This window comes from Sylvia atricapilla, chromosome 6, assembly GCF_009819655.1.
Source record: "Sylvia atricapilla isolate bSylAtr1 chromosome 6, bSylAtr1.pri, whole genome shotgun sequence".
Taxonomy (NCBI): Eukaryota; Metazoa; Chordata; class Aves; order Passeriformes; family Sylviidae; genus Sylvia; species Sylvia atricapilla.
In genome coordinates this window covers 23609870-23637388 of record NC_089145.1, presented here as the reverse complement: position 1 = coordinate 23637388, position 27519 = coordinate 23609870, and the positions used below count along the sequence as shown (strand labels likewise).

At 45.5% G+C, this 27519-nt stretch overlaps 2 protein-coding genes across 4 annotated transcripts; one reads left to right on the top strand and one right to left on the bottom strand.

Annotated features, from left to right (window-relative positions):
* The first annotated feature begins 1808 nt into the window (after positions 1 to 1808).
* Positions 1809 to 16019, top strand: LOC136362520 (centriolar satellite-associated tubulin polyglutamylase complex regulator 1-like). 2 transcript variants are annotated; one of them, XM_066321134.1, is made up of 7 exons: positions 1809 to 1892; positions 6537 to 6622; positions 8790 to 8985; positions 10734 to 10843; positions 13956 to 14019; positions 14526 to 14717; positions 14874 to 16019. In XM_066321134.1, the coding sequence occupies exons 1-6, from the start codon at positions 1867 to 1869 to the stop codon at positions 14704 to 14706; spliced, it is 663 nt and encodes a 220-aa protein (XP_066177231.1). In that variant the 5' UTR covers positions 1809 to 1866; the 3' UTR covers positions 14707 to 14717; positions 14874 to 16019. The 2 variants fall into 2 exon arrangements, with proteins under 2 accessions (XP_066177231.1, XP_066177230.1); XM_066321133.1 differs by having other exon boundaries at positions 14526 to 16019.
* A 649-nt stretch (positions 16020 to 16668) lies between these two features.
* On the bottom strand, positions 16669 to 26325 carry ARFGAP2 (ADP ribosylation factor GTPase activating protein 2). 2 transcript variants are annotated; one of them, XM_066321130.1, is made up of 17 exons: positions 26177 to 26325; positions 25813 to 25931; positions 24830 to 24902; positions 24188 to 24319; positions 24019 to 24099; positions 23110 to 23212; positions 22411 to 22467; positions 21813 to 21857; positions 20691 to 20743; positions 20138 to 20274; positions 19463 to 19594; positions 18858 to 18986; positions 18650 to 18778; positions 18156 to 18282; positions 17948 to 18038; positions 17712 to 17830; positions 16669 to 17281 (listed from the first exon to the last, which is right to left on the bottom strand). In XM_066321130.1, the coding sequence occupies exons 1-17, from the start codon at positions 26246 to 26248 to the stop codon at positions 17261 to 17263; spliced, it is 1620 nt and encodes a 539-aa protein (XP_066177227.1). In that variant the 5' UTR covers positions 26249 to 26325; the 3' UTR covers positions 16669 to 17260. The 2 variants fall into 2 exon arrangements, with proteins under 2 accessions (XP_066177227.1, XP_066177229.1); XM_066321132.1 differs by lacking the exon at positions 21813 to 21857 and having other exon boundaries at positions 26177 to 26324.
* Positions 26326 to 27519: the final 1194 nt, after the last annotated feature.

The following is a 27519-nucleotide window of genomic DNA, read 5'->3' as shown; positions in this document are numbered from 1 at the left end:
TCAGGACCCCCAGATCCTTCTTTGCAGAGCCGCTTTCCAGCAGGTCAGCCCCCAGCCTAGTGCATGGGGTTCTTCTTTCCCAGGTGCAGGGCCCTGCATTTGCCTTTGTTAAATTTCAGTTGCTTCCTCTCTGCCTATCTCTTCAACCTGTGGAGGTCTTTCTGAATGGCAGCCCAGGTGGCCAAGAAGGCAAATAGCCTGGCCTGTATCAGGAGTAGTGTGGCCAGCAGGACCAGGACGTTGACTGTCCCCCTGTACTCAGCAGTGATGAGGCCACACCTTGAACCCTGCAACCAGTTTTGGGCCTCTCACTGCAAGAAAGACATTGAGGTGCTGGAGCGTGTCCAGAGATGGCCAACGGAGCTGGTGAAGGGTCTGGAGCACAAGTCTTGGGAGAAATATCTGAGGAAGCTGGTGTTTTTTAGCCTGGAGAAAAGGAGGCTTGGGGAAAACCTTACACTCCTCTCTACATTTACCTGAAAAGAGGTTGTAGAGAGATGGGGGTTGGTCTCTCCTCCCAAGTAACAAGGTTAGAGAAAATGGCCTCCAGTTGTACTAGGGAAAGTTTAGATTGGATATTAGGAAACATTTCTTCACTGAAAGTGTGATCAATCATTGGTATCCCCTGCCCCCGCCGGGAAGTGATGGAATCACCATCCTTGGAAGAGTTCAGAAAACATGTTGATGTGATGCTTAGGGCATCACATGGTGAACTTGACAGTGTTGGTTAATGGTTGGACGTTAATGATTCTGTAATTCTAAGTTGTGGTTATCATCTGAAATAAGGTTAATTATTTGGATTAGAGCCTAATGAAGACTAACGTGTTTGTGGCAAAAGAACTTATGCTTTGTACCTCAGTCTCACTGCCAGTGCCCTTGAGATCCCCTTCCCTGACTGCTGCTTGGCTCTACTTCCGCTTCTGGCTCTCTCTTCCATACTTTGCATTCTTCTGTATATAGAAGTACTGCAAAATTGCTGCTGTTCAGCTAGTCGTCTTCTTTTGGACTGTGAACATACAATCATGTAGGGCTTTTTGACATCTGGATGTTTCCATTCCCTTGAGATCCTATAAGCGTCCCTAAGAGTCACCTCCTTCAGACTCCTTCTGCTGAGCCACAGAGTTCCTTCTTGACCAGTCTTTCGCAAAGCTGTTCTATAAAACATGAAAAATTTGATTGGTTTTCTTGTGTTTTTTGGATCTTTGTTCTGTGCTTCCTATAATACAGTGACCAGATTTGTACACATTATTCCAAAAGAGACCATCCAGCTGCCTTACTGAATGCCAAAGTAATAATGTCTGTGGTTTATACTCTGTAGCCTTCCATACACAACCCGAAAATCTTGTTTGCCTTTGTTACTGCTGCCAGATGTTCTGTGGATGATTTTGAAGTGTATTGTGGGGAATGTCACCATGCCAGTGAATTTCAGCAAATTTAAGCAACTTTGAAATTATTCCTTTTTACACATGGTTATATTCAAGTCAAACCAAACTGTGTTCTCACTTGAAACTGCCCTGTTTTGGTTACCCCTTTTTCACACTGAATCACTCACTACCTGTTACCAGTTTCTCTGCAGGAGCCTGTTCAACAGGGTTTCCCTTTCATCAGGCCTCTTTTCAGATGGTGCTGGAAATTCCATCTGAAGAGCCCAGCTCTGAAAGTCTAGGGAGCAGTTATATTGTCTTTGATACTCAGGCTACTTGAATTGGAAGTAAAGGAAATATGAGGCTTTTTTCCTAGAGAGGAAGCAAGGGGAGGGAACAGCCTATAAAAGAATTACAATGTTCTCACCTCTCTTTTCCTGCAGATTTGCTGACAGCACAGGAATACCACTGCCTGCTGCAGTTGCTCTGCCCTGACTTCCCAATGGAACTCACTCAGAAAGCAGCAAGGTGGGTCCTCATTCTCTGTTTAAAGGCAAGATTAGTCCTACATGCATGGACTGAACTAGACCTGTGGGTAAAGGTATGAGCAGCTTCTAAGGTTTTGGGGAAAAGAAACACCATCTTTTGAGGTTAAGAACGGGGTGTTTCCCTGGCAATGTGAAAGAGTGTATATTTAAGATATACAAAGACTGAAGTATCAATGCAGAATGCTGCTGTTGGCTCTGTGTTGGTTCAGATGAGTTGCAGATAAAAGAATGTTAGCCGATATGTTTTTAACTGACATGCTTTTTAAACTCTGTGTTAAATACTGTTTACCATTCTAAAATGTGTTCCCCCTTGCCCCAGCTTCTATGGTTGATCACATTTAAACACACTAACCTCTGAAGGATTGCCAGTGTTTTAAAGTATGTTTGGTAAGAACATGGCAGCTAATCTGTTTGAAATTTTATTTTAATCTAGACAAGTCAAAAAGCTGGCAGTTGGCTCAGGGCATTGATAATGTGATATGGAATATTTTACTGATAGTGCTTGCTGATTCCAGTCCAGCCCAGGCAGCTGATTATTAACTATCTTATATTGAAAATGTAATAAGGTACACACATCTGTTCAGTTGCTTGTCCCCCAGTGCCAGACTAAGAAAGAACACTAGCCCTGTAGCAGAGATGTATCTACTGCTTCCTTTCATGGACGTACACAAGCACCAGCCCTGTGTGCTGGTGTGTATTTCATAGGGCTCCAGCTGAACTGTGCAGGAATTTGTGATGGTGCATGCAATGAAGGAGACTTCAGCATATCTACACATGTTGTGATGTTTGTGTCAAGGAATTTATTCCACAAGGCTGCTGTAAACTAGAGGCCCCATTCAGGGGCCTGCTGCACTGTTGTGCATGTGCCATAGAGACAGACAAGCTGTGGCTTTTGGAGCAGGTGTTGGAGAGATATGAGATCTCTGTCAGAGGCACCCAGGCTCAGGTGGGGGTGACCTCACTCCTGCTTTTGGCTGGCTAGAGATTTACTTGCACATTGCTAGCTCTGTAACAAGCTAATTTATTAGAACAATTTTAATAAAAATTGTCATATTTCTAAACCATTTTTCTCTTTGCTTACAACTGTTGCTCACTCTCTTGTCCTTTTTCTGGTCTTCACTTCCCATTGTCATCCTTGGTCTCTGCCTGTTAGAAGGGTGAGCTCTGCAGACTTTCTTACAGCACCATAGACCTAGTCTTTGCAAAACATGAGTGTCATATGCAAACCTAGAGACATTATTCCTTCTTCAGTCTGCATGCCTCCAATGGTTTTGTTGCTAATTTTCTTCAAGAAAGGAATTAAATAAATTAGCAGTGGGAGTAGCCACAACATTCAGTGATACAGCCAGGACCTGCACTGGTGCTGCTGGGAAGTGGGCAGTCATAGGTGTAGCCTCAGTGCTGCATGACTGAGATGATCTCACAGCACAGTGCAGTCCACTCGTGCAGGAGCTGTTGCTATGCTCTGATAACAAACAACAGGATTAAGATCAAGGTATGTCAGAACATAAGAACAGAGACGACAACAATATAGGTTTTATTCACGTGACATCAGAGAGCTCTATTTTCCTGTTCCTGGTGCTACACAAACGCAGAAGTCATACCCAAAAAATGAACTAGGATATCTGTGTCTGTGAGATTTCTTGGATTTCTTTTCCCCAAATGGTCATAGCCATTAGCAGTACTAATAGAACTGGGGCTTGCAATTCAGTACCCCTGTTGGTAAAAGATTGCCTAAGAGTGCAGACTGTTTTGTATGTTTTGCTTATTTTTGCCTCTGTGTCTCAGTAAATAAACCAAGTCTCTGAAAGCTCATTTGAGCCAGCCTGGACTTAAAACAAATTGTGTCAGCTAGCCTTTAATGGTAGCAGAAAATGGTAAAAGTCCTTTCAACTTGCCTCGTCCTGGGAACATCCTGTCTAGTCTGGATTTCTGAGATTTTAACCACAATCAGGAGACCATAAAGTTTCCCCATTGGCACAATTGTAAGGCTTTTCTGCCAGCCAAACCCACTTGAACCCTGAAAGACCACTGTACCCTCTACCAGAATGCCTCAAATGCAGGCATTTTTCTTCAGTCCTTTCCAACGTTCCTCCTTGATTTTCATTATTCACTGAGTGCCAACTATTAACTTTTTAAATACATCTGTGGCCTCAGGGTTTAAAGTCTAATTTGAACGAGAAGAAAAACCCCTTGAAATATGAGATACCTGATGAACTCTTGAGTTGCAGTTCAGACTTTCAGATTTTGTCCTCAGTTTTGGTCCTGATGTCTAGGTTACAGTCCATAGCTAGGTTTTTCTCCTTGCCAGATATTTCAAGGAAGAGGTACAGGTATGTTGCATATGATGTTCTCTCAGATTCCTTGAGTGCTCAGTCAGCCGGCTGTGTGGGGGGATTGCCAGCTGCAGTCAATCTCCTCATAAATGATTGTATGGGATTTAAAAACTTCTCAACATTTCCGGCGTGCAAACCCCTGGGCCAAGCGGAGTCAGTAACCCAGCACCAGAGTGCACCTGCTTCTATTTAGATGCTCCTCCATCACATATGTGCTGTACAGGCTTCCTCAGACTTTAACAGCAAAAAACTGTCCAGCGAATTTTCATACTTCTGTGTATGTCCTCATGCTCTCCTCTGAGTAAGAGACTGGAACTTGGTGCTGCAGAGCACTGCCATTGACCAGAGTTTTACATTTAACAAGTGAAATGAGTTTCTTGGTATGAAGGTGATGTAATATTGTCTCTCTGCATAACAAATATGTAAAACCACTCTCCACTGTTGTTTTCATGCATCCTGTAGAAGAAAGCTTTGGTGCTTTGAGGGTATCTGGGAGACAGACCATCATTTCAAAGGAGGGAGTGCAGCTCATCAGTGATGTGGCCAATCATATTTCCAGTGCTTAAATAGTGGTTGGAAATGCCAGTGGCTGAGCAGTATTGCCTGAGAGATGAAGATGCTCTGCCTGCCAGCTTCAAAGCCATTTCCTTGATGTGGCCACCGACAATCTCAGTAACATGCTTATTAGTGAGAATTAAGAACTGAAGCTACTGCTTCTTTAGACAGGAGGAGAGGAGGCTTCTGGAATGTAATAAATAAATCAGAAGCACTTTGACATCTTCAAAGGGTTTTGTTTTAAATACTGGCTTTTCTCCTGGGGACCCTCTTAGCCCCAGTCTTTCTTCTTTGAGATAATTAATTCAAGCTGCTCTACATGTTTGATTTTGCCACAGTGAACAGAACTGGTCTGAGTGGCAGGGAAGTCTTGCAAGATCCTATGTTCTTCTAGGTCAGCCTCCCACACAGCTCCCTGGAGTCTTTTACATTAGACAGAACAGTGTTTCCCCAGCAATGTGTTTAGACAATTGATGCTACAGGAGTTGGTGTGCAGACTGCATCTGGCCCTGTGTTAAAAGGGTCCTCCTGGATGGCCCATACTTTGGCTGTAATGAACTGACAATTGTCATATGGCACAGTATGCCAGATGCTACAGGTTCAGTAGACCTACATGAAGTTGGAAAGAAATACCAATTGCCTTTCTTTAGCTTTGCCTGAATAGTCTGGGGTTTTTCCCATTAAAGTGGAATATTTTCTTCTGTTTTGCAGTCTAAGCTGTCATTGATTAGATGAGTTTGATTTTCCCCATTTCAGAGATTGACCTTTTTATCTTTAGGTAGTGGTGGCAGGGACCAGAGCATTGTTTTTGTTTTCTTTTTCATTTTTGCCCTGAAATCCACAGGTTTTTTCCTGAAAGGAAGAATTGGACTTTGCTATCGCTTATATTTCATCTTTATGGCCTGTGGCTGGTATTTTCCGTATTCAGAAAATATGCTTCAAAATAGGGATGCATGTAGCTCCCTACATACACCTAGGACTTAGCAGAGACAAAGAAGACTGTCCCTCACCCAAGAAGTCTTCAGTTGCATGAAATTCGATTTGATAGTCAAATAATAGACCTAATATTAAAGGAGACTGATTCTTTTATCAGGAAGGGAAGATGTTCACAGAGTGCAGTTAGGAAGCTGTTGGTGCAATGTTATTTCCTCTGTAGTCAAGTAGAGTTTGTTTGGGTGTAGATGGTGAACTGCAACTGTTGTGACCTTTATAAATCTGAAAAATGTCCCAGTTTGATGAATTCTGATAAACAGGAATAGCATGAGTCTTGTTCTGCTTATACCAGTTTACTACTTGTGTAACTGTCCTGTCTGTGGTCACATTTAGAAGCTGGACTATGATGATCTTTGTGGATGCCTTCCAACTCAGGATATTCTAAATTCTATACAGCAATGTGAACCAGCCTTGTAGTTTTTTGTACCGGTGTTTGTTCCATCATGTCCACCAGGCTTTGAATGTCGCACTGCTCTGTTCACAATGTAGCTGAAGTGTGTGATTGACATTCAGCATGTTCTCCTCACTTCAGCTTCCTAAGCTGCCTTCATTTGATATTAGGGCATCCACATCCGTGCTGCAATCGTTGTTCCCATTTCTCTCTCCTAACTTATACTGGGCCACTAGCAATCCTCAACTGCACATAGCTCCTTTGCTGCACTTCTGCAAGGTCTGGGGTTCCTGGTTACAGGCTTTAGTTTTTCTGCAGATGCTAAACTATTTCTCTCATCTTATCATAGGATTGTGCTGATGGATGATGCAATGGATTGCCTGATGTCTTTTTCTGATTTCCTCTTTGCTTTCCAGATCCAGTTCTACTACTCAGGTAAATGCTGGGAAGCTGTTGACTTCTCCCACTTGTAGCCTTACAACTCTACAGCTTCCCAATCTTTGCACTTTTTTGAAACTTGAAAGGATATGCTTTTTCACAGAAAATACATAGCTAATGGGCTCTACTGATGAAAAGCATCACAGATGTCAAGAGACAGGAGACTTAATAAGAAGATTCCAAATTGTTGTGAATGACAACATACCTGCAACTGCTGTGTCTAATGCATTTATTTGTCTTGGCCTTGAGACATAAATTTCCAGCTTTATCTAGATTATGTTAGCAGCTAACAATTAGCTTTTACTAGGAAGATTTTTTTCCCTTTCTTTAAGGAAATTATTCAATCCTACTGGAAGACAGGATAGGAAAAGCCCACCAGCTGGTACCTTTAAATGAAAAAGCAACTGGGCAAATCAATGTAATTTTTCCCCTTAATATTTGCTCAACTATGAGCTGGTTTCAGCTCAGAGTTTCTGAACTGGGTATAATTCCCATGGGTTTAGGAACCCTCAGTGGACTCCACTTCCAAGAACTTCTCCAGCCTCTCCTTGAAATCACATAAAATTGTAACCTCCACAGCTTTTGGCAAAGAATTGCACAGGTTTGACATCTGTCCTGTGAAGAACCACCTCTTTTGTTTGATTTGTGACCCCCTAGTTGGAAAGCAAAAGGAACAGATAATCCATCTGAACAGTCTTCATATTGTTGGTCATTCAGGAGAATGACTGAATGAGAATCTCATTCAGGACAAAAAGAGGGAAGCATTAGATATGCTTCCAAACACTCGCTAGCATGCCACTTTCTCACCTCCTGGCACGCATCACTTTCTAACATAAAGCTCATAAACTTCTGTCCACTCACACTGAAATGGCTCCCTCTGATGGATGCAGCTCACAATTGGCCTCGACCAGGCAAAATGGGCCAGGTTTGGATACTGAGAAGCACTGGCTAGAAGCTGTTGCGAGGAGAGTCTGTGGTCAGAGAGTAAACTTGGGTGGCTATCTGATCCAACCTGTGAGTTCCCATCTTACTAGCACTTAGGAGTCTGCTGCTATCCCTAATACAATAATCTCTTTTTCTCAATAGTTCTCTGTATATACTTCCCTTGTAACTCTGCTGTGTGTATCACAACTTTATCCATGACAAGTCATTGTAAAAAAACCGTTCAAAATGGGGATTTTGAGTTGGGCAGAACCAGGCTTGCAATGCCTTTAGTCAGGGACAGAAAATGTGTTTGGAAAGTTTTCTCTGATATAACAAATATTTCCATGGAGCTGCAGAACCTCAGCACAGCCCCAGGGCCTGCTGACATCCTGACTTTCCTCTCCACCCATCACACGCACAGCATTGCACTTCCATTCACTTGGAAATTAAATGCCACTGCAGTCCTGGCAAGCTCATTCTTGTGTACACACACTCAAAGATCCCATCCCTGTTCTGTTCACTCAGGCACAGTGCACACACACAGCCTGTCATACACTCTCCCACCAACCCACACACATGCAAACCACTCCAAATGGAATCTAGATTTGTAAACTGCTGACCACATCCATAAACAAACTTGTTTAAAATTAGACTCCTGCAGTAAACAGTGGGTAGTATGAGGAGCCTGGGGAGGGGCTTTCTGCCAACTCTAGGCCTGACCTGCCCTGGCCCTTCTTCTAGATCCTGTGTTATATTTACTTTGGAGCAGCACAGAAGCAAGCTGGGATACAGCCTGGAGCCCTAACTAACATGCTCCCTTTCCTCCTGTTGCAGTTCAATACAGTTTGCTCCCAACTTGGATGAGCTCTTAATCAGTGGCAAGACATGAAGAAGGAAAACATTTTCGACTTCACAAACTAGTTTTTGTTTGACATTAGCTTTCATGCTTCACTGTTTTATCAGTGTACTAGCTAGCCTTTGTTCCCTTGAGATGAATCTTCTCAACAGAGTGAGTGACCTCTCATAATCATCCTAATAAGAAGACAGCAACTTCTAAGGAAATGGCTGTATGAGCATGCATAATATCTGTTCTGAACATGTAGGATGCTGTAGAGTTGTGCTTATTTCCAGTTAGTACTATGTACAACATAGAACAACAGTTTAAGCCACAGTCTGGTAGGTCAGGAGGGTGCTTTGCTGGTTACAGCTCTGAGTTTTAAATTGCTTTCTGTTCTTTTAGAGTTCCTGGAAAGTGTGGCTGCCATTTATCAAGACCTGCTGGCTGGTAAGAATCCAAATACTGTGATTGTGCCAACATCGTCCTCTGGGCAACATCGGCAGCGCCAGCCCCCAAATGACTGCAACCCGCTTGAAGGAGTAGAGGCATCCCTCTTCTACCAGTGCCTGGAGTCCTTGTGTGACAGATCAAAATACAGGTAGGAATAGAATCTCAAATACAAATTTGAAGTCTCTCTCTCTGGAGACCCTTTGTAAGATTGAAGAAAGAGAGAACTTTGAACAAGCTGATAGTCCCACATGGCTCTCACTGAAGAAGTACGAAGGGAAACATCATAGCTGAACAGTTTTATCTGAATGAGAGAAACAATTTTATGGACCAAAGAAAGATGGGGTTTAAACTGATTCTTGAAGTAATAGATGGATTTGGGTCTCTCCTCTCCATCTCACTTCCGCATTGACACTTTCATTAAGGAGAGATAGATGAGTTAGCTAGAGGGGATAAACAAGTGCAGTTGAGTTCTTGGGAGTTGAAAGAGCCCACTGGGTGGATAGAGTATGAAGCCTGAGTACCCAGGCGATTTCACACTGTCAGTCTGTACCTGAGCCTGTGCTGGAGCTGGTCTCCAGCTACAGATTCCAGGCACAAGACTAACTTTAGTTCAGCAGAGAATGGAGCAACACCAGACCTTACTGTACAGCTTTGACAGACACTTTCATCATAGTTTCTTGCAGGTAGTGAGAAGTGCCCTCCTAGAAGGTCATGGTCTGATTTCTACTTTAGGTGTCCAAATCCAGATTTGTGATCCACAAAATTACTGCTGTCCAGTGCTATAGATCTAAGCACAGAGTTGATGGGTTTTGTTCTTTTAAACAACAAAAGCTCTACATTCCTTGTATGTCCTGAGAACTTCAGATGGGAAGAGTACTGTGGGCCCATCTGGTAGGTCAGGCTTTGCACAGCACTAGGAGGGGAGCCATTCCCAGCCTTTCATGCAGTAGCTCAATACTCAGTCAGGCTTTGGTAACCACTTCTGCCTGAGGGATCACCAGCCCACTCCCACATCTCCCAGGGGTCCCATTACACCACTGACTGTTCAACACTTCCTCTTTATGAGACAGTTTGATTTTGCATGAAATCCTTCAAGGAGTATTGGTCAAGAGCAAGAATCACCATGAAGATACTTCTTAGAACTCAGGACCAGGGGTCAAGGTGAGTGTAGAAGAAGGGAATATGCTAATTTACTCCTCACCTAAATAGTGTTCTCTGACATATTTAGGCTATCATTGGAGAGGTTTTCTTGCCCCTTGGATGACTCTCACTGATAATACTGTGATAACAGCATCACTGAAAGTGTTCAAAAATGTGTAGATGTGGCAGTTAGGAACACGGTTTAGTGGTGAACACAGCAGTGCTCCATTAACCACTGTACTCAGTGGTCTTAGTCTTTTCCTGGTTTGGTGGTGAACACAGCAGTGCTCCATTAACCACTGTACTCAGTGGTCTTAGTCTTTTCCTGGTTTGGTGGTGAACACAGCAGTGCTCCATTAACCACTGTACTCAGTGGTCTTAGTCTTTTCCAAACTTAACATTTCTATGAAATTTTATTGGCTTCTGAAAAAAAGTATTTCCCAGAGGATTTTTGAAAAAACATGCTAAAAGTTGGGATGTGTATGCCTCTGAGTGACTCTAGTCTTTTCTCACTGTCCTTGGAATGAAGACAGGTAAGATTGCTCCTAGGGATGTCCCCCAGCTCAAAGATCTTGCTTAGCAAATGGAGGAAAGATCCAATGATCAATGAGCAAGCTGGTGGCTGTTTTACACTGAGTCAGGGCAACCTGACAGTGTTAGAACAGGTAAAAGGGTTTATTTCTTGATTTTGAGCTGGGTCTTAGAAAAAAAAATATTATTTAGAAGACAAGATGATCTCTGTCTTTCTTTTCCTAGCTGCCCGCCTTCTGCTCTTGTGAAGGAAATGCTGAGTAGCGTGCAAAGAATGACCTTCTATGGATTCCTTATGGCTCTTGCAAAGGATCAGGGCATCAACCGAGCCCTAGGTAAGACCTCTCTAAATGATACAGTTCTTGATTTTCAGTCATGGATTTCCTTTGTAATTATAACCCACATTTTACAGTCAGGAAGAGAGTGAAGGAAGCTTTTAATCTTTTTGTTGATGGATTAACTTTAAAAACATAACTCTGTGCCTTACTGTCTGCCTGAAGCTATGAAGGTTCCTCAAGGATTACTTTGAATTGAGGTGCCATCCTATGTTTTAGCCCTTGGTGCTTCCACAGATTTTAAATGGCTGCTCTCATATATAAGAAAAGAAAGCACTCCTAATGAAAAACCTCTGCTGTCTCCTTGGCTCAAAGGTTAAAAGCCCAGTCTTTCCCAGTTCTTCCCCATCTTCCCTCAAGGCAGTGTGATCTTGCTAGTAGATATCTTTGGCCTGCTGAAAATCCAGTCATAAAACACAAACTGCTACAAAAATCTGTACCACACTGCTGTGGGAACCACTGTGATTACCAACCAGCATCTTACTGCTTGTTTCTATGTTGTGCAGGTTTGGAGCAAGGAAGCAGTGCTACATTGGCAAAGGACAGTATATAATCCATCCAGAATTCACTCACAGTTTCATATTTCCCCTATATGCCTTGCTTGTGCTCTTCCTCCTCCTCCTCCCCTGTTCCTACAAAGAGGAACAGAAATGGCTTCTCTGTTTGACAAGACTGTATGCAAGAGAGAAATTTAAATGGCAGGAATAGGGAGGGAGGGCTGTGTGTGGGGGTGTTCCCAAACACTCATCTTCACTCATCTCCACTCAGCAAATGACCTGGCCATTAAGGGAAGATGTCTCTCTCTGTCTTTGGGTCTCCTCTTCCTCTACTTCTGGGCCTGAGTATCTGCCAGTCCCTAATTGCAAAGACAAAACTCAATGAAAAGGTGTACCTTGCCTGAGGGCTGCTTCTTTTGCACAGGTGTGTGTCATAGTACAGTAAAAGCGTGTCTTCCCTGGCTGAGCCCCTTCTTACAGCAAACCATTTAAGCTGCTAATGCTCCTCTGGGGCAGGGCAGATTATATATCAAAGGTGCATGAATACAGCCCTGCAATCCCCTCTGAAAACAGGCTTAGACAGCAGTGTATTCACTGTGAGGAAGGTGATGCCTGGATGGCAGCAATCACAATCTTTTTTTTCTTTGCCCTATGAAATCCACTTCTAGTCAAGCATAAAGAAAACAGATGAAAAGAAAAGAAAAAAAAAATTCTGCCCACAGTCTCCATTGTGCCATCTACAAAGTGAGTGGGTTTTCGTTTCCATTAATGTAGGCCTGTCCTCTGGCCCTCTGCCAGCCTCCTGCTGAGGCCTCTCTCAGAGGAGGGGCAGCAACCACAAGTCTGACAGGTGCTAGCGTTTTTGGCAAGGATAGGAGGATTCTTTTCCTGGTGTCTTTTAATCTCTCCTGAAGGGTGATTTCAATAGTCTTTGGTCTGTAGGGGATCACAAGCTCCCCAAAGCCCTTTGGTGAGAGCAGTCTCAGGCAGAGGAGGTTTTGGTCTCACAAAGCCAGCAGCTCCTCTTGAGGAACAGGGATAGGGATTAAAGCAGCTTGTTCAGGCTGGTACAGTGTCTCTGAGTTTGCCAGGCAGACTGGAATCTGCAGTGTATCTCCAATGTCAGTGTTGATTTGTGAATTCTTCAATTGCCATTTATCAGCTCTCCCAAGTAAATCTTGTGCCCTAGAGACTTCACTGTGCACTCTGCAACTACAGAAACAAATTAAGTTTTAGTTGCTTATTCTTTTAATTGAGCCCACAAAAAGAAGCAGATTGGGACACTTCCATGGATCTCCTGACACAGTTTTGCAATGCCAGATTTCCTGTTCATTTACAGGAGGAATAGACCAGAACCCAAATAAATGGAGGAATTGGTTCTGGTCTAAACTTACTCTACTTTTCAGGCACTCATTGCTACATTTTTGATGACTGCTGCCAGCCTGCCTCTGTGGGACAGCTGGCTCTCCAGCCTCTCCTGCAAGAGCAAGGTGACAGAGCCAGCAAACAGATCTGCATCCCCACAAGGAACACAAAGCCTCTTCCCAAATGTATTGAGTGTAGCACCCAAGTCTCCTGAAAAACCTTAGAAAAGAGCATTCCTCACTGTACTGTTGATATAGGTTATCAAATGGGTTTTTTGTCCTGGTGTGTAGTGGTACTCTCCAGGCTCTGGTAGTCAATCTCTGTGCTGTCCTGTCATTTCTGTGATGGCTGATCACACTCTCCCATGACCCCTATCCAAGGTAGTATTTGTTAAAGAATTAGGAAGGAGGTCTTTCCTAAGAGCGCCGTTTTCCTTTCTGGCTCTGCTAAGGTCCCAGTGTTTTCAGAGAAGAGCAAAGAGTCTCAATCAGCTGTTCCAGTCCTGAACTATACCATGTCCTTCATCTAGAGTAAGGTTTCTAATGTGAAAAGGAGCATGTTGATCTTATGCTGAGAGGGTACCCAAGTTCTGGCCCAGCCTTTCTTGCTCACATCCAGACAGCAAAAAATGCTAGAGCACAGTTCACCCACACTTAACTCCTGTAGACAATGTGCATGAGAGTCAGGCCTGACTTTCCTGAGTTGCAAGGAAAGCAAAAGCCTTAAATCTGTGGAGTGTTTTGATCCCCAAGATCAGTGCACTACAGGAAAGGCAGGTGGCACAAAACCATAAATAACCCTGGGCGCTATAGTGCATGTTTTGGGCTGTGGCACTGAGAACACCACATCTATTACATCTGGTACTGGTGACTATACTGGGCAATGAACAGAGGCCCAAAGTTAAGAGACTGCCATCTCCCTGACAGTCAGTACTCTAATTTTTTACAGTGAATGAAAACTGCCAATCCTCAGGGCTGTAGGAAGTGAAACTGCTGAGACTACTGAGGCTGCTTCCCCTTTAGTCTGAGCTCAGCTACAGCATGTATGAAAGACAAAGAAAATGGATCATCCTTCTTCATCTGTCTATAATCCTCAACATTGTGTCCATTTCTCTAACAGATGTAAGGAAAAATGTTCTCTGTCTTGCAGGTTTTAGATGCTGCTATGGCTTGAACACTTTTCTTGAAGCATGAATTGCCTAACTCTACGGATACTTTCATTGGTGTTTTTTTTTTTTTTCTTTTTCCCAGGGGCTCTGCCAGATAAAGGGGACTTGTTTCTGGATCCTGCCATGGATCAGGAACTTGAGAAATTGTAAGTGGAATTGCCTAAACTAGGAGGTAAAGCAACAGATTAAGGGTAGCATGCTATAGAAGAGTGTAATAAAGTACTGTCCTATTCCTCTGCTCTACTACACAACAGAGCTGAAAGAGCAGTCTGAACGTGAAGGGCTTCTTTCTTTGTGGTACCTCAGTGCAGTTAACAAAATCCTTACAGGTCTTCAGAAACAGAGGGGAAGAGTGTGACTCAAAGAGGGATCTAGAGCAAGCAGCAGTCTCTAATGAACAGGGAAATTTTGTTTGGATGGTGAAAAATAGGAGTGTTGGAAAGAAAGAGATCAGTCCAGAAGATACGTTTAAATATGAGAAGATTCACATAGTGACTCTGGGAGGTACCAGTACAATGTGTTCTCCCTCTATGCCACAAACATCTTTCCATCTCTGTGCTAGTTTTAAAGTCGTTCTTCCAGGTTTACTCCAAGAGTGCTGCAGTAGAAGTTTTTGCAACATGCTGCCTAGCACTTGTCTTTTCTCTTTCAGGGTAGCTCAGGTTTCAGGACTTTCTGTCTCTGGTCCTGCCAGCTCCAGTGCAGACACAGCAAATATGCCCGTTCGTAACTCACCCAGGATTAACTCACCTTGGAAACCTCTACACCATCGTCGAAAAATGGATGCTGAGAGTGAAGGCTCCAACGAAGAGACAGACTCCTCTGAAAACTGAAGGTTTTGAGGGTGGGCACCATTCCCATCTTGGGTTTCTCCAGAACGCACTGGAGGAACAGCACCTCCTCCCAGAGCATCTGCTCTAATAGTGGGTTCTGTCTCCATCAGCAGCGTGTTGTGTGGCTGTGCTAATCCCCAGTGCCGGGTTCACCCATCTTTTCCCAGGAACAACTTGCCTTTTTCTTAGCTCCAAATCCGTGCAGGAATAAGAGCCTCTGTAGAAGCCATTTACAGCTAGAGTTATGCTTCCCTCTGCTGGCAGGCAAGACAAGGCAGCAGCCGCCAGCACTGGCGCCGCTTGGAACCAGCCGGGTGTGCTCTCACTGGGGCTCTCCCTCCCAGTTCCGCAGTTCAGCAGGTGCTGAAGCAGCAGGAGCACTAGTACCAGCCGCTTGCCAGTGTTTTGTTGTGTAGCCCTGTTCAGATTTGGCCCAGATAACAGAGTGGTTAAATCGCCAGCAGCAGCTCTGCACTTGCGTTCCATTATTATTCCCAGTAAAGCTGCATCTGCATATGATCAAAGGTAAGGAAATTCCTGAAGTTCCTAAAAAAGGGCAGCTTAAGATATTGCCATGCAACCTGTCTCTGCTTTGTGCTTTCTCCTCTGTGTGTCCAGGGCTTGCCAAAGCAAATACAGCGAATAAGCTAGATTGCAGTAACTAACTACATGGTGCTGTCTGGCTCCGCTGCTGTACTGAGTGCCCACCTGTGAGGTCTACCCAGCCCTCCAACAGCATATTAGGGTCATTTGGAAAAGTGAATTTCAGAGAATTTGGAAGAGAGGGATAGGGTCGTTAAATTCCTTGGCCACAGGTGGTAGGGCTTGCAAGCATGTAGAGCACCTACTGGGGCTGGGTGGGCAGAAACACTAAGGGAAAAGGAAGCAGTCCGCAAGTAAAATCCAGCTGGTGTTTTTTTTGTAAATATTGGTAGTGTTGGAGTAGCAGTGTAGCCCTTAAAACTACAAAAATAAGTAGCATCACATTGCATTAATGGCTACCAGCTCAGCAGTTTAAACCTCCACAGCCCCAAATGCTTTGTCTAGCCCAGCTCCTGTACCTCAGCTTGCATAGACTATAGTTATTTCTTGGGGAACTTCAGTTTCTCATGCTTCTTAGGGAGCCTTCTTGCTCCTCCTGCTCATAAACTGCTGCAGCATGGGCCACCAGGAGCTGGTAACCAAAAGCTTGTAGCAGGGTGCTGGCAGGGTTATTTATTTATTGTAAGTTAAATAATTTATGATCTGTGCATTCTCTCCGAGCTCGGTGAGTGGCTGTGACAGCCTGGCAATAAAGCACGCTGTGTCAGGCCTCTGCTGCGTCTGGGTCTTCTGGGCTGCCCTGGCCCCTCCTCAGGGGGAGCGGGATTTGGTGGGCGGGACCAGTGCAGTGCTCCAGGAGCCCCTCGCCTCGGCCGGAAAAGGCGCCGGCCTCACCCCCGAAGCGCCGGGACCGCCAGCGCCCCCTGCAACCGCACCGCCGCTCCCTGCAGCCCCAGCCTGCTGGGGCTACTGTGACATTGACACAACGGCGACAGAGCACAGACACAAGGAACAGGAAGACCCGACCCTTACCCCGCTCATGCCCCACCAAGGCGAAATACCAGCACAGAGCAGCCGAGTAAAACCCTTCCCCTCCCACCCACAGCTGCTGCAGCCCCGCAGCTGGACAGGAGAGGGGAATCCCGTGCAAGCCTCTTTCCCAGTCCCAGAGAGAAGGCTCTAGAACAAAAGCCCCAGCCTCCCTTCTGCTAACTGCGTGTAACTCGCCCATTCCCACCCTTCTTCTTACTACCTAGTCCTTGACACCATAGTCCAAGGAAGAGAAAAGCACTCTTGTTAAAACCAGAGACCAAGCTGAACAGGACTAAAATGACAGTGTCAGCTGCTGCACTTCATGGTTAAGTCAGAGGCTCAGTACTTTGATCTGATCAGAAGCTGGGCAACAAAATAAACCAGGGATCCAGTAAATTTCTTTACTTCTTCACCTGGGCCTTTTTTCTGATGATGTAGTTAGAAGCTAAAAAAATAATCTTTGATTTTTTTCTTCCGCCTTCATATATGCTGGTTTAGAAGACAGTAAAAAGGACTGAGATTATGGTAAAAGGCAAACCCTGCAAATACAAAGGACTCCACAGCACCATGGATTGGGAGCAGTGATCAGAACAAAAAACAGTCATGTCACATGATGTTCAGAAAAATAGCATTCCCCTTTTCTCTGTCACTAAGGTATGGGCCAAAGAAGGACAGGAGCACTGATGAGGGCAGCCCAGGAGTTCCTGTCATATCTTTTACAGCAATGAGGTTAACCCTGTAAGATGGCCTGTCTCCACTGGCTAGTAGATAGCAGTGGGTATGAGGGCACATTGAATTTTAATAGAGTGGAATCCAGAGATATTCAGAAAGCATCCTGGGCACAGCCATGTCCTAACCCCCTCCGCTTACCTTCTCCCCTCCCCACCCAACCCAGACAAATAAGACAATCCTGCAGTTTACTCCAGGCAAAGGTGGCATCAGTGTCTCTTGCTGGCTTCCCTTTGCAGTCCCTGGGTCATCAGTATGAACCATAACGATCCTAAGGAGGAAACAGACAGGTACACCTTGCTACAACACCTTTGTGCAAAATCCAGAAACAGATAACAAGAAATTGGAGGGTTTGGTATTTTAATACAGTGTGAGGTTATCTAGACAGGACATTGTAAAAAGGTAGAAGGTAAAATGACCTTGACTTTTAAAATTCTGCCTGAAATTTGTGGGAAAAGGTGTATCTGACATAACAAAGTGTCATATGCAGCAGGAGGATAAGGCTGCCCAAGCAGAATTCACTGGCCACCTGCCATTGCTCAGCTATTGTACTGCAGTCAACAGCTATATAAGACAGGTGTCTACCTAGGACTTTCCACATAGTTTGAGAAGATAGTGATAATTTCAATGGAAGCCAGTTTATGGTGAAAGTCCCTGAACACAACAACAGCCTTTCTGAAGGTGCCATAATATAAACTCACCTGAAGAGAATTCATCACCCCATTGGCCAGGACAGCCATCTTGCCAGCAACTGATTTCACTCCTTGCTTGAATTGTGCAATGTCAGCTGCAGGCAGGACATTTCCAATAGACACACCACCTACAAGAACCAGGAAGAGTTAACCCAGAGTCCCTCAGCTCCTGAAAGCACCCTCATCCCCTCCAGTCTAGGCCTTCCAAAGCTGCCCCCTTCCTCAACCCACAGAGTGTTACAAACCTGAGTGCACATTGTCAGCCTCTCCAAACAGGTCTGCAGAGCTGATGGCACTGCTGCCCGAGAGCTGCTGCAGTCGGGATCTGGCTTCATACTACAGCAGAAGACAAAACAAAAAGGTTATCTAGCAAGGGAACAAAGCAGGACTTGAGCAAACAGAAGGAGGTAAAGCCAGAGCTGTACCAGTGTAAGCACTGCAGAATTCATCTACCTCAGCATCTGCCTCCCGCCCAAAAAACATATCTGAAGAGATAGCTTTAGCCCCTGCAAACTTCTGCCGAGCTTCATTGGATTCCACCATGGATGGCCGGTTCTCAATCTCCCGCCTACTGGTGGGTCTGAGGAAAGAAGAGGAGACATCTCAGGTTAAGGTCACCAACACAGTGAAGAATCAGACTTCATCTAATCAAAGGAAAGCAAATCATCCTTAAGTGTTAGTTACACTGGGGCTCTCCTCTGCCCACCTCAGGACAGTCAGCACTCAATGACCACAGAGGCTGTATAAAATTACGGACATGACAGGCAAAGAAGTGCCCAAAGCCCTTTCACTCAAGGCCCTTTTTCCTGGGCTTGTCTTTGCAAGTCATTTTCTGCAGCACAAGGCTCCTACTATAACACAGCAGCTTCCATGCCACAGCTCCCACACTTATCCTTTGTCCTCTACACACGGGGAACAAGGTACATGAGCAGTGGCAATCACTTTACCTCTCAGAAACTGGACGAATGCTGGAAATGGTCACCTCCGGTTCCTCCTCTTTGTCCATACCCCATGAAGAGTCTGTTTCCCATCGTGAGCCAAATGCGTCTTCGAATGAGAAGGGATTGTATTTGTACCTAGGTACCAAAAATAGTTCATTTACACCAGACATGGAATTAAGAAATATGCAAAGACTACACTGAAGCTAAGTCTTACTTGGGGGGTCCAGATGTGAAGCTTCCACCATCTTCTAACAAGTCCAATTGGGAGCGGGAAGATTTTGCTACCAGCGGCGTCTCCTGCTCAATTACTTGCATCTCAGACATCACCGAGTGTGAAACAGAACTAGCAAAACAAACAGGCAGAGTCAGGGCTAATGGGTCTGACAGATCCAGTCCCTACAACCAGTCTGCTTCAAAACTAAATCTGGCCTTCACAGGCAGGGCAGGTGATACAAGTTTTGAGGGAGAGTTGTGGGATGTCAGCCCCCTTCACCTCTTATCTATGCACCTTCAGAAGTCTTGAGCTACCTTCTTAAGGAAGGATTCTGCAGGGGGACACCTGCCAAGTAGTAGGGCTCTAGTGCTAGACAGTGACAGGCCACATGTATCTGTGGAAAAGCCCGAATGAGAACTGGAACCTTTGAACATAGTCCCTATTCCTTCTGAGACCAGAAGCATTTTCAGTCAGAGACCAGCATATGAGCACTTTAACTCGTCTCCTTTTCTATTACAAGAACAAACTACTGCCTTCAAGAAACTTTTCCAGAGCAGGGTACTTCCAAGACACCTGTCTGTCCTATGCTATCCACAGCCAAGTACCTTCTGGACACCAATCCCATGCCCAGCCTCTCTGCTTGTTCACGTTTCTTCCCTTCAAGGTTCTGGAGTTTCTTCTCTTCCTTCTTCCGATCAAGCTGCAGCTCCTGATAAGCCAGTCGCATTGAGGTGACTCTAAGGGAAAGAGCCATGGTGGGTGCCAGGTCATTACCCTCCCTTGCTGCCCACATTGTAGAGGAACAAGTGGTTAAGTAACCCTAACCACTCTTAAGTACAGTCACAACAGCTCTGCCAAAAATCCTTGCACATGAGCTATTGCTTGATTTTGCCATCCCCTGCACTGGGATTCAATTCTTCTCTGGCTAGCCATGATTTCCTTACTGTAAGCATTACAATGTCTATCTTTTCCCCACCCCTGTACCCAGAATGATCCATCCAGTTCAGTCTTTGGCTGTTTCAGTCCTGTCCAAAGGTGAACAAAAACATACGATACAGAAGTATCTGCTCCCTACACTCTTCCAGGAATGCTCATTTCAATAAAATGCAGCAGCATAATTTGTGCCCTGCTGCAAGGGCCATACTGGCATACAGCTACTGCTCTTCCTCTCATGCAGTATGTTCTGTAGTCACATTTGGTGATCCTAGGGTGAACAGCATTAACCTAACACTACTTCTGCCTTAGGTATGCAAGGTACTCATCCCAAAGAGGGCACTTACATGGACTCCTCGGCTTGTTTTCTGGACTCCGCTGCCTGCTGCTCCCTCAGCTGTTCTGCCACCTGGGCTTGCCGCTCAATCTCACTGAAGCTCTGGCTGCTGACTTTCTGAGCTCCAAGACCTTTTTTTGCACCCAGCTTGGAAAATCAAAACCAAAATCCTGTGAATTCCTCATCCTAGATTATTCATTGTAGAAGAAAACCTGAATCCTACTTCTTGCTGCACCAGTGAGGCCTTCAGTCTCCCTGTACAGTCACAGCCTACAGACCCAAAAGAGCTTGCAACACAGTATGGAAGAACACCCAAGAGTTAACCCACCAGTGGCCATCACTTAGAGATTAACCACATATGCTTCACACCACAACCAGTAATGATCCAGAACATAATTTTTTTTACAATAATATACAGGCTGCTTAAGGTCTCCTTTCCCCAAAACAGATTTCTACAGCTTTGTCACACAGCTTTGTTAAGCAGAAAGCAAGGATCAGGGAAAGGACAGCAAAGAAATGCAAGACATGCTTTACCTCCTCTCCATAAAAGAGCTCAGACATACCCCTTTCTTGGCAGCTCCTGGCTTCTTCTTTCCAATGAGGGAGGATTTAAGTTCTGCAAAAGAAAGGAAGCAGCAAATAAGCAGAAGGAAATTAATTTAAGAGGGCAAAATTAGACAGCAACCCACATGAACATCCACCACAGTCCAGCTGCAGTAGCGTCCAGGGCACACCATGCAGCTTCACATCAGAAGCCTGGGTGATTTCATCCAGGCAAGAAAGATGCACGTAGAAGCTCCACAGTTGCAGGCTGGTGGCCTAAAGAAGCATGTCCATTTCTGGAGCAACTTATAATTGAATTAAGAACTGTGACTAACTCCTCTGAGTGTTATGCAGTACATATCAGGGTAGTTAGAGAAAGACTGTTTATCCCATACACAAATTCAAGAAAATGCAGCTTCAGAGGCATGTGAAGGTCAGACCTTCACCAATGCCTTAGGGACAAAGCAGAAAGAACCCTAAAGCTGTGTTTACATGAACATACCAAAAAAAAAAAAAAGGACCTTAAGTGCAGCAAGCTGCAAAAGCAACAGGTTCCCCAAGACCTTGCACTTGTCACTCTTAAGGGCATGCCACACTTGTAAAACCAGACAAGAGCCAGCCAAGCAGCAGATGTCTGGGGAAAAGTGTAAGAACAAAGCGGAGAGGGACTGCCCAAAACATTTTCCAGCTTCCTTTTGATAAGCCTGAAATCTTTTACTGCCCTTGTTGAGCTTTTGTGTCTGTGTGTCTCCTAACTTTCTACAGCCACATGACTTTTGCTAGCCCATAAATTATTCTTGACACCTTTTTTGTAATCTTTTCTAGTCTTATGATAAGTCTTTTTAAATAAGGGGATTCAAAACACACTATCTGAAACTGTTTTCTGCTTCTTGTTCCTAACACTTGATTCAAGGTTTTTCTGGGTTTGTGCTTGGGGTTTTTTATATTTCAGGAAACATTTAACAGAAACGTTAATAAGGTCTCTTTACAGATGCGACATATCTGGTTTAGATCTCAATACAACAATATAAGCTTTGTCTTGTTCTCTCCCTCTAAGCACAGGAAGCTAAAGTTAGAATTGAAGGCAGAATCTCAGGGGCAAGCAGAGTTGTCTCAGCGCAGGCCAGCTGTTAGCCAGTTACCTCCAGCAGGAGCAGCCCCTTGTGTTGACAGATACATGGACATGTCTGAGGAAGAGACGTAAAACATGGGGAATGAACAGACACTTGAGGACACAGGCCTTCCACCCAGAATGAACCCACTGTGGGCTGGGAGCATGCTCTCAATAAGGAAAGAGGCTCCAGCAGGTGTTCTCTGTGCAGCCAGGACAGTAATGGCAGGGGAGAATCAGATTCAAATCCCTACTATTCTGAAAGCTAAAAATTCATTTGCCTCCAAGGGTTCTGTGGGAAAGCAAAGAAAAAAAACAACAGCTATGTGGATTTTATCACCCAAGTTCTAGGTACGCAAGTGCCAAGTTTTGTCCAAAGCTCAAAACCTGGAAAACATGCTTTTGGGAAAGCAACAACTTTGAACTCAATTATCCAAACGAGGAGGAAACCTCCAGAAAACTGTGACTTGGTTTTGGGCTGCAGGAACATCCTAAGTACTGGCTCAACAGGGACATAAGCTCATTTAGACATTCTGGAAACTGGCTCATTGCTTCCAGCTTCACTGAGCTTACTGTTGAACAGTAGGTAGGTGTAAGAGCAAAACTGATCTCAGAGGGAAGAGTCTTACCTAGAGGAGCTTTAGGAGATGTGCTCAACAAGTCAATGGATGGACCTTGGCTGGGATCTGTGGGCACAAAACCAGAAAAGAACATTCAGCACATTAATTCTCAACCCTTTTCTTTCCAGTACATTCACAGTTCCACTACATCTCTCCTAGCTCCTCTGTCCCCACAAATAAATCCAGTAACAACTTGAAATATGCAATTTCCCAAGCAAAACAACTTTATGTCTCCACAGAGCAAATTATTCCTCTTGCAGTGTTCTTAACACAGTAAAAGGAAGCAAACACTCTGCAGAGAAGTATACAAAGCTGTTTCAAATTACAGCTATGCCCCCAGGGTTCTTGGTATCCTTGTCTTTCTCCCTAGAAAGTTTTCTGTCCTATGTCATTTTCAGACCCACCAAATTCAAGGGGTAGAGAAGAATGTTTAGACAAATAATTATGTCTGAAAGCAGGAAAATGAGGCAGCTAATCCCCAAAAAAGTTGTGTGTGCATTTCGGGAAAAGTGAAGAACTGACCTCAAATGGAGCAGTGTTTTTAGAAGTCTCCACTGATTTTACTAAGCATAATAAGAATGCACAGAACTTCCACTCTTTCAGGCCTGAACCAAAGGATAAGTTCAGCTCTTCCAAAAGTGGTACAGAACTGTATTCTCCTGGAAATGAAGACAGGTTCTTGGAAAAATTATTCAGTAAAGAACTCACTTGAAACTTCGCTGCCTTCTGATGACTTTGCTGCTTTTTCCACCTCTGGAGAAGACTGTGCAGGATTCTGGCTGGCATCTGCTACATCCCAGGTACTGGAAGACTGCAAGGACATACTCATTCCAGTTATTTGCAGATGAATGAACCAAACAATCCTGAATTTACTACAGGTTTAGTGACCTGTATTCAATTTTAGGCCAAAGGAAACTTATTCCAAACTTCAGACTGTGCCTTCCTTTCTTGAACATAACATATGGACAAGTCCACATTCTCTTAGCAGGGACCAAAAAAAAAAAAAACACCAAAAACAAAAAAAAAAAAACCTAAGCTGAATGGAAAGCCAGGAGGAATGACAGAATCATTTCACAAGCTGGTTAATGTGAGGACTTCCCAGATTAAAGGAAATGAGTTTAAATCTAGGAGAAAATGTGAATTAGTTTTCCTGGAAAAAATTCATCTCCACTTCCACTGTCTCTATCTGTCATACTGCCAATTCTTACATTACCTAAGAAAGTCTGCCTGGCATGGTGCAGTTGCCTAAATTAACTTTACCAGGGTCTATGCACTGAAAAGTTTCTTCTAAATCAGAAGGTCAATGTAATAGCTATTCTTTGCTTTAACTGTACAAAGCAACTAAGCATTAACACAGCACACAAAGCATCTTCCAGAGCACAGATGGTAGCTTTGAGTACTTCTTGAAGCTGAAACAAAGGACATGGATATTTCAGGGACTGTTCAGATCTGTGACAACATCTCAGGCAGATGACTGAATCTGACTTCCTCCACGTTCCTACTGAATAATTATACAATTTAGAGTCCTTCCAAGCTAAGTGGGACTGCTCCTGGCTGAACAGCTGGCTATTGCAGAGCTATTGAGGCTGCCTGGTTTAGGCAGTTCTTCCTTCTCACCTGTGTGTGCTCCATGAAGAAATCAGCATCACTCTTGTCAGGGGAGTGCCCAGGGGCTCCACTAAGTCCATCTATAAGCAACTAAAGAGAAGAGAGGCAAAAAGGAAGGTATCCTCCAAGACTCAGCATCCAGCACTACCCTCTCGCACTCCAGAGCTCTCAGACTTACATCAGTGCCATACTTGGCCATGGCAGCGCTTGCCAGCTGCCGGATCTTCTCCCTGTACATCTGGGCAGCTCGACTGTTATATTTAGCATTGGCATCCGTGGTGGTACAGCCGTGCTGGCGGAAGAAAGCAGTCTGAAAAGAGAGGAGCATTCAGTCTCCTGACTGCTAGATTATATTCGAGCAAGCACTAGACAAACTCCACAGAAAAACAAAACTTCCCAGAGACAGAGGATGAAAAACTGAGAACACGGCATGAACCAACCATTCACTGATCAGCTTTCTACAAGACGCCTCACTGCAGGGACCTATGAAGATCATCCCTCTCCTCTACAGAGGGATGATTCTGAGTCACGGTGCTGGGCATGAGCTTTCAAACTGATCAGTGTTATTAACTCCTATCATTTAAGAAGGCTATGGCTCTCATTTAAATGAGGTGCAAAAAAATTAGAGATCTGCACATTAGAAAACAAAGCATTCAAAGGTCACAATCTGACTTCTAAGCACACTTGACAAATGCCTCCTTTCATTACACATTTCAGATGAGACTGGTGCCAAGAAAGCCACACAAAGGAAAGGACAAGAAATAGAGGATGTGGATTAGCAAGAGAGAAAGCAAGCAAAATGCCTACAAAGGATCCTCACCGCATTGGCATTACTGCCCACTTGCATACACCTCAGCTGGAACCAGTTCCAATTAGAATCCAACTCTGTGGACCTGTGTGAGAACCAATTATTTCTATTAATAAAGACCAGGCAAACCACATGCAAAACCAAGCTCTGGCCTAAAATGGTCAGATATCCCACGACTATTCCAAAGTGTAGGAGGCAAAGGTGAGAAAGAACATCTTAGGAATTTTTTTGCTCCTGTAAAAAATTAATTTCAACTTTTAAAGTGAGGGAAAAGACCAGCTTTTATCCAAATTTTGAGGATCTCTCCCTTGTACTGCTTGTTTAGAGGGCAGAGCTTGAGCTAGGAAAGCACGTCCAAGAGCTTTCCTTCTACATATGATCTCATCACAACTTGAGAGAGACTCATGTTCAGCCCGTCCCACAGGTTAGGCCAAAACATGTGACAAAGCAACTGAGAATACATCCAAGTAAAGCTAAGGGACACAGAGTGTCTCATACTGGTTACTCAACTTCTCTCCTAACAAGTAAAAGTCACAGTTTTGTTAACTTAAAATGCTTTTTACAAGTACTGAAAACAAGAACTAGGCTGAAAAACCAACACCATCTTCCCCATTAGGTTGACAGCAAAAAGATTAAATATTCCTCTTTTTGCCTCGCTCAGCATTACAAAAAAGTATATACACCACACTGCTGCCTTACTGGCAAGATTCACACACCACATTCTCATCTCTGCTTCTACAATGCCAAGTCTAGACAGAGTTGCTGCAACGTTAGCGAAAGCAACATGTCGACATTCCACTTGAGGTGCTTTAGAAACTCCATTTTGGAACTAGAAGTGCTGAGTGACCCAGAACCTCCAGCGAGCAAGCCACATAAACCCCGAGGTGATCGCTCCGTGATAAGGTTTCTCTCCCAGCCCCTGCGTTTTCCCAGCCCAAGGCGGGACGGCTGCTCCAGGCCCGCCGGCGGTGCCTCGCTCCCCGCTCCGCACGCACCTGATGAAGCTGAGGTGCACGCCCAGGGACCTGTGGACGCCGGAGCAGTCGATGCACAGGAAGACCCCGTAGGTGATACTGGCCCAGCTCGGGTTCTTGGCGCCGCAGTCGAAGCACGACTAGAGCGAAGGCAGAGGGACAGCCAGGTTGAAGCGACGGCTCTGCCGCTCCGCAACCCGCTTGCCACAGCTCGGCGGCCCCAGCCGCTCTGCCCAGGCACTCCCCAAGGGCCCCTGCCCGGCCGCCCCTACAGCCGCCGCAGCGCGGCCCAGAGCCCACCGGGGCCCGGTCGGGGCGCCGGCCACGACCACAGGGCAAGAGCCCGGCACGGACAGTCCGGCGGGCCCCAGCCGCTCCCCGCTACCTTGTTGGCCGGCGCTGCCCGAAGCCGCTTGAAGAGGGTCTGGATCTCCGTCTTGCTCGGCTCCGCCGCCATGATCTCTCCTTCCCAGCCACCCCCGCGGGGACGGCAGCCGGCCGGGCCCAATCGGCGCCGCGGCCGCGGTACAGCCGTGCTGGGCCGGCCCCCCGCCGCGCCCGTGAGTCTGAACGGCGAGGAGAGCGCCGTCCCTCTCTCCCTCCGCTCCCGGGATGTGCGGCAGCCTTAGCTGCGGGTCACCGCGGCGCCGGCTGCCGGCCCGATGCCTCGCGGGGGTCACGGCATCGCTTTATGCACATCGGGCGTTGCACACCCCGAGCCCCCGTGAGCTCGCAGCGCTTACGGCGGTCGCACAGCGCCCTGCTCGGCGCTTTAGGGAGCCCTGCTCGGCGCTTTAGGGAGCCCTGCTGGCCGTGCCCCTCTGTTGGGGCCGCTGCGGGCCCGCACCGAGAGAGAGAAGGGCGCTTTGGAATAGCAATGGGACAGTGCCTGCAGTGCGTCATCTGCTACCGGGGGAAAAGCTCAGCGCAGCGTTTACAGGCATCACCTGCTCCAGCAGCCGACCGCAGGGCACCGGGCCTCGCACAAACGAACGGTGATTGGGAAATGAGTTACGGAACCACGCAATGTCCTGAGTTGGAAGGCGCCCACGGAGATCGTCGAGTCCAGCTCCTGGTCCTGCACTGGATATCACTAATAGTGTCACCATGGGCCCGAGAGCATTGTCCTAACACTTCTGAGCTCTGTCAGGCTGGTGCTGTGACCACTTCCCTGGGCAGGCTGTTCCAGTACCCAGACGCCGTCTGGGTGATGAACTCTTTTCTAGTATCAAACCTTAGTCTCCGCTGACACACCTCTAAGCCATTCCCTTGGATCCTGGTCATTAAAGAGGAGATCAGTACCTGCCCCTGTGCTTCCCCTCGTGAGTGTATTATTGAAGACGATGAGGGATGAGGTCCTCCCAGTTTCCTCCAGGCTGAAAGACTGAGTGACTTCATCCATGCTTAGTATGGCTTCCCCTTCAGACCCTTCATAACTGATTTAATCAGGGGAGACCTCCAAGAGGTTGTTACTTGCCTATGCAGTAATCAAGGTAGGGAAGTTGTTTCTTCATAGCAAAGGTGATGTCAGGGCCCTTAACTGCTCTATTACCTGCCTAGAAGCAGTAGGATATTGGCTAGAAGGTCATTCAGCTATAATGCAAGAAAAATAGGAAAAAATATGGTTGTGCTGTGAACTAAAAGTCAATGACGTATAGTCCATTTCATGCGTTAGGAAAAAAAAAAAAAAGTTGCTGCAGACCAATGAGGGGTTCAGGAGGATGAGAA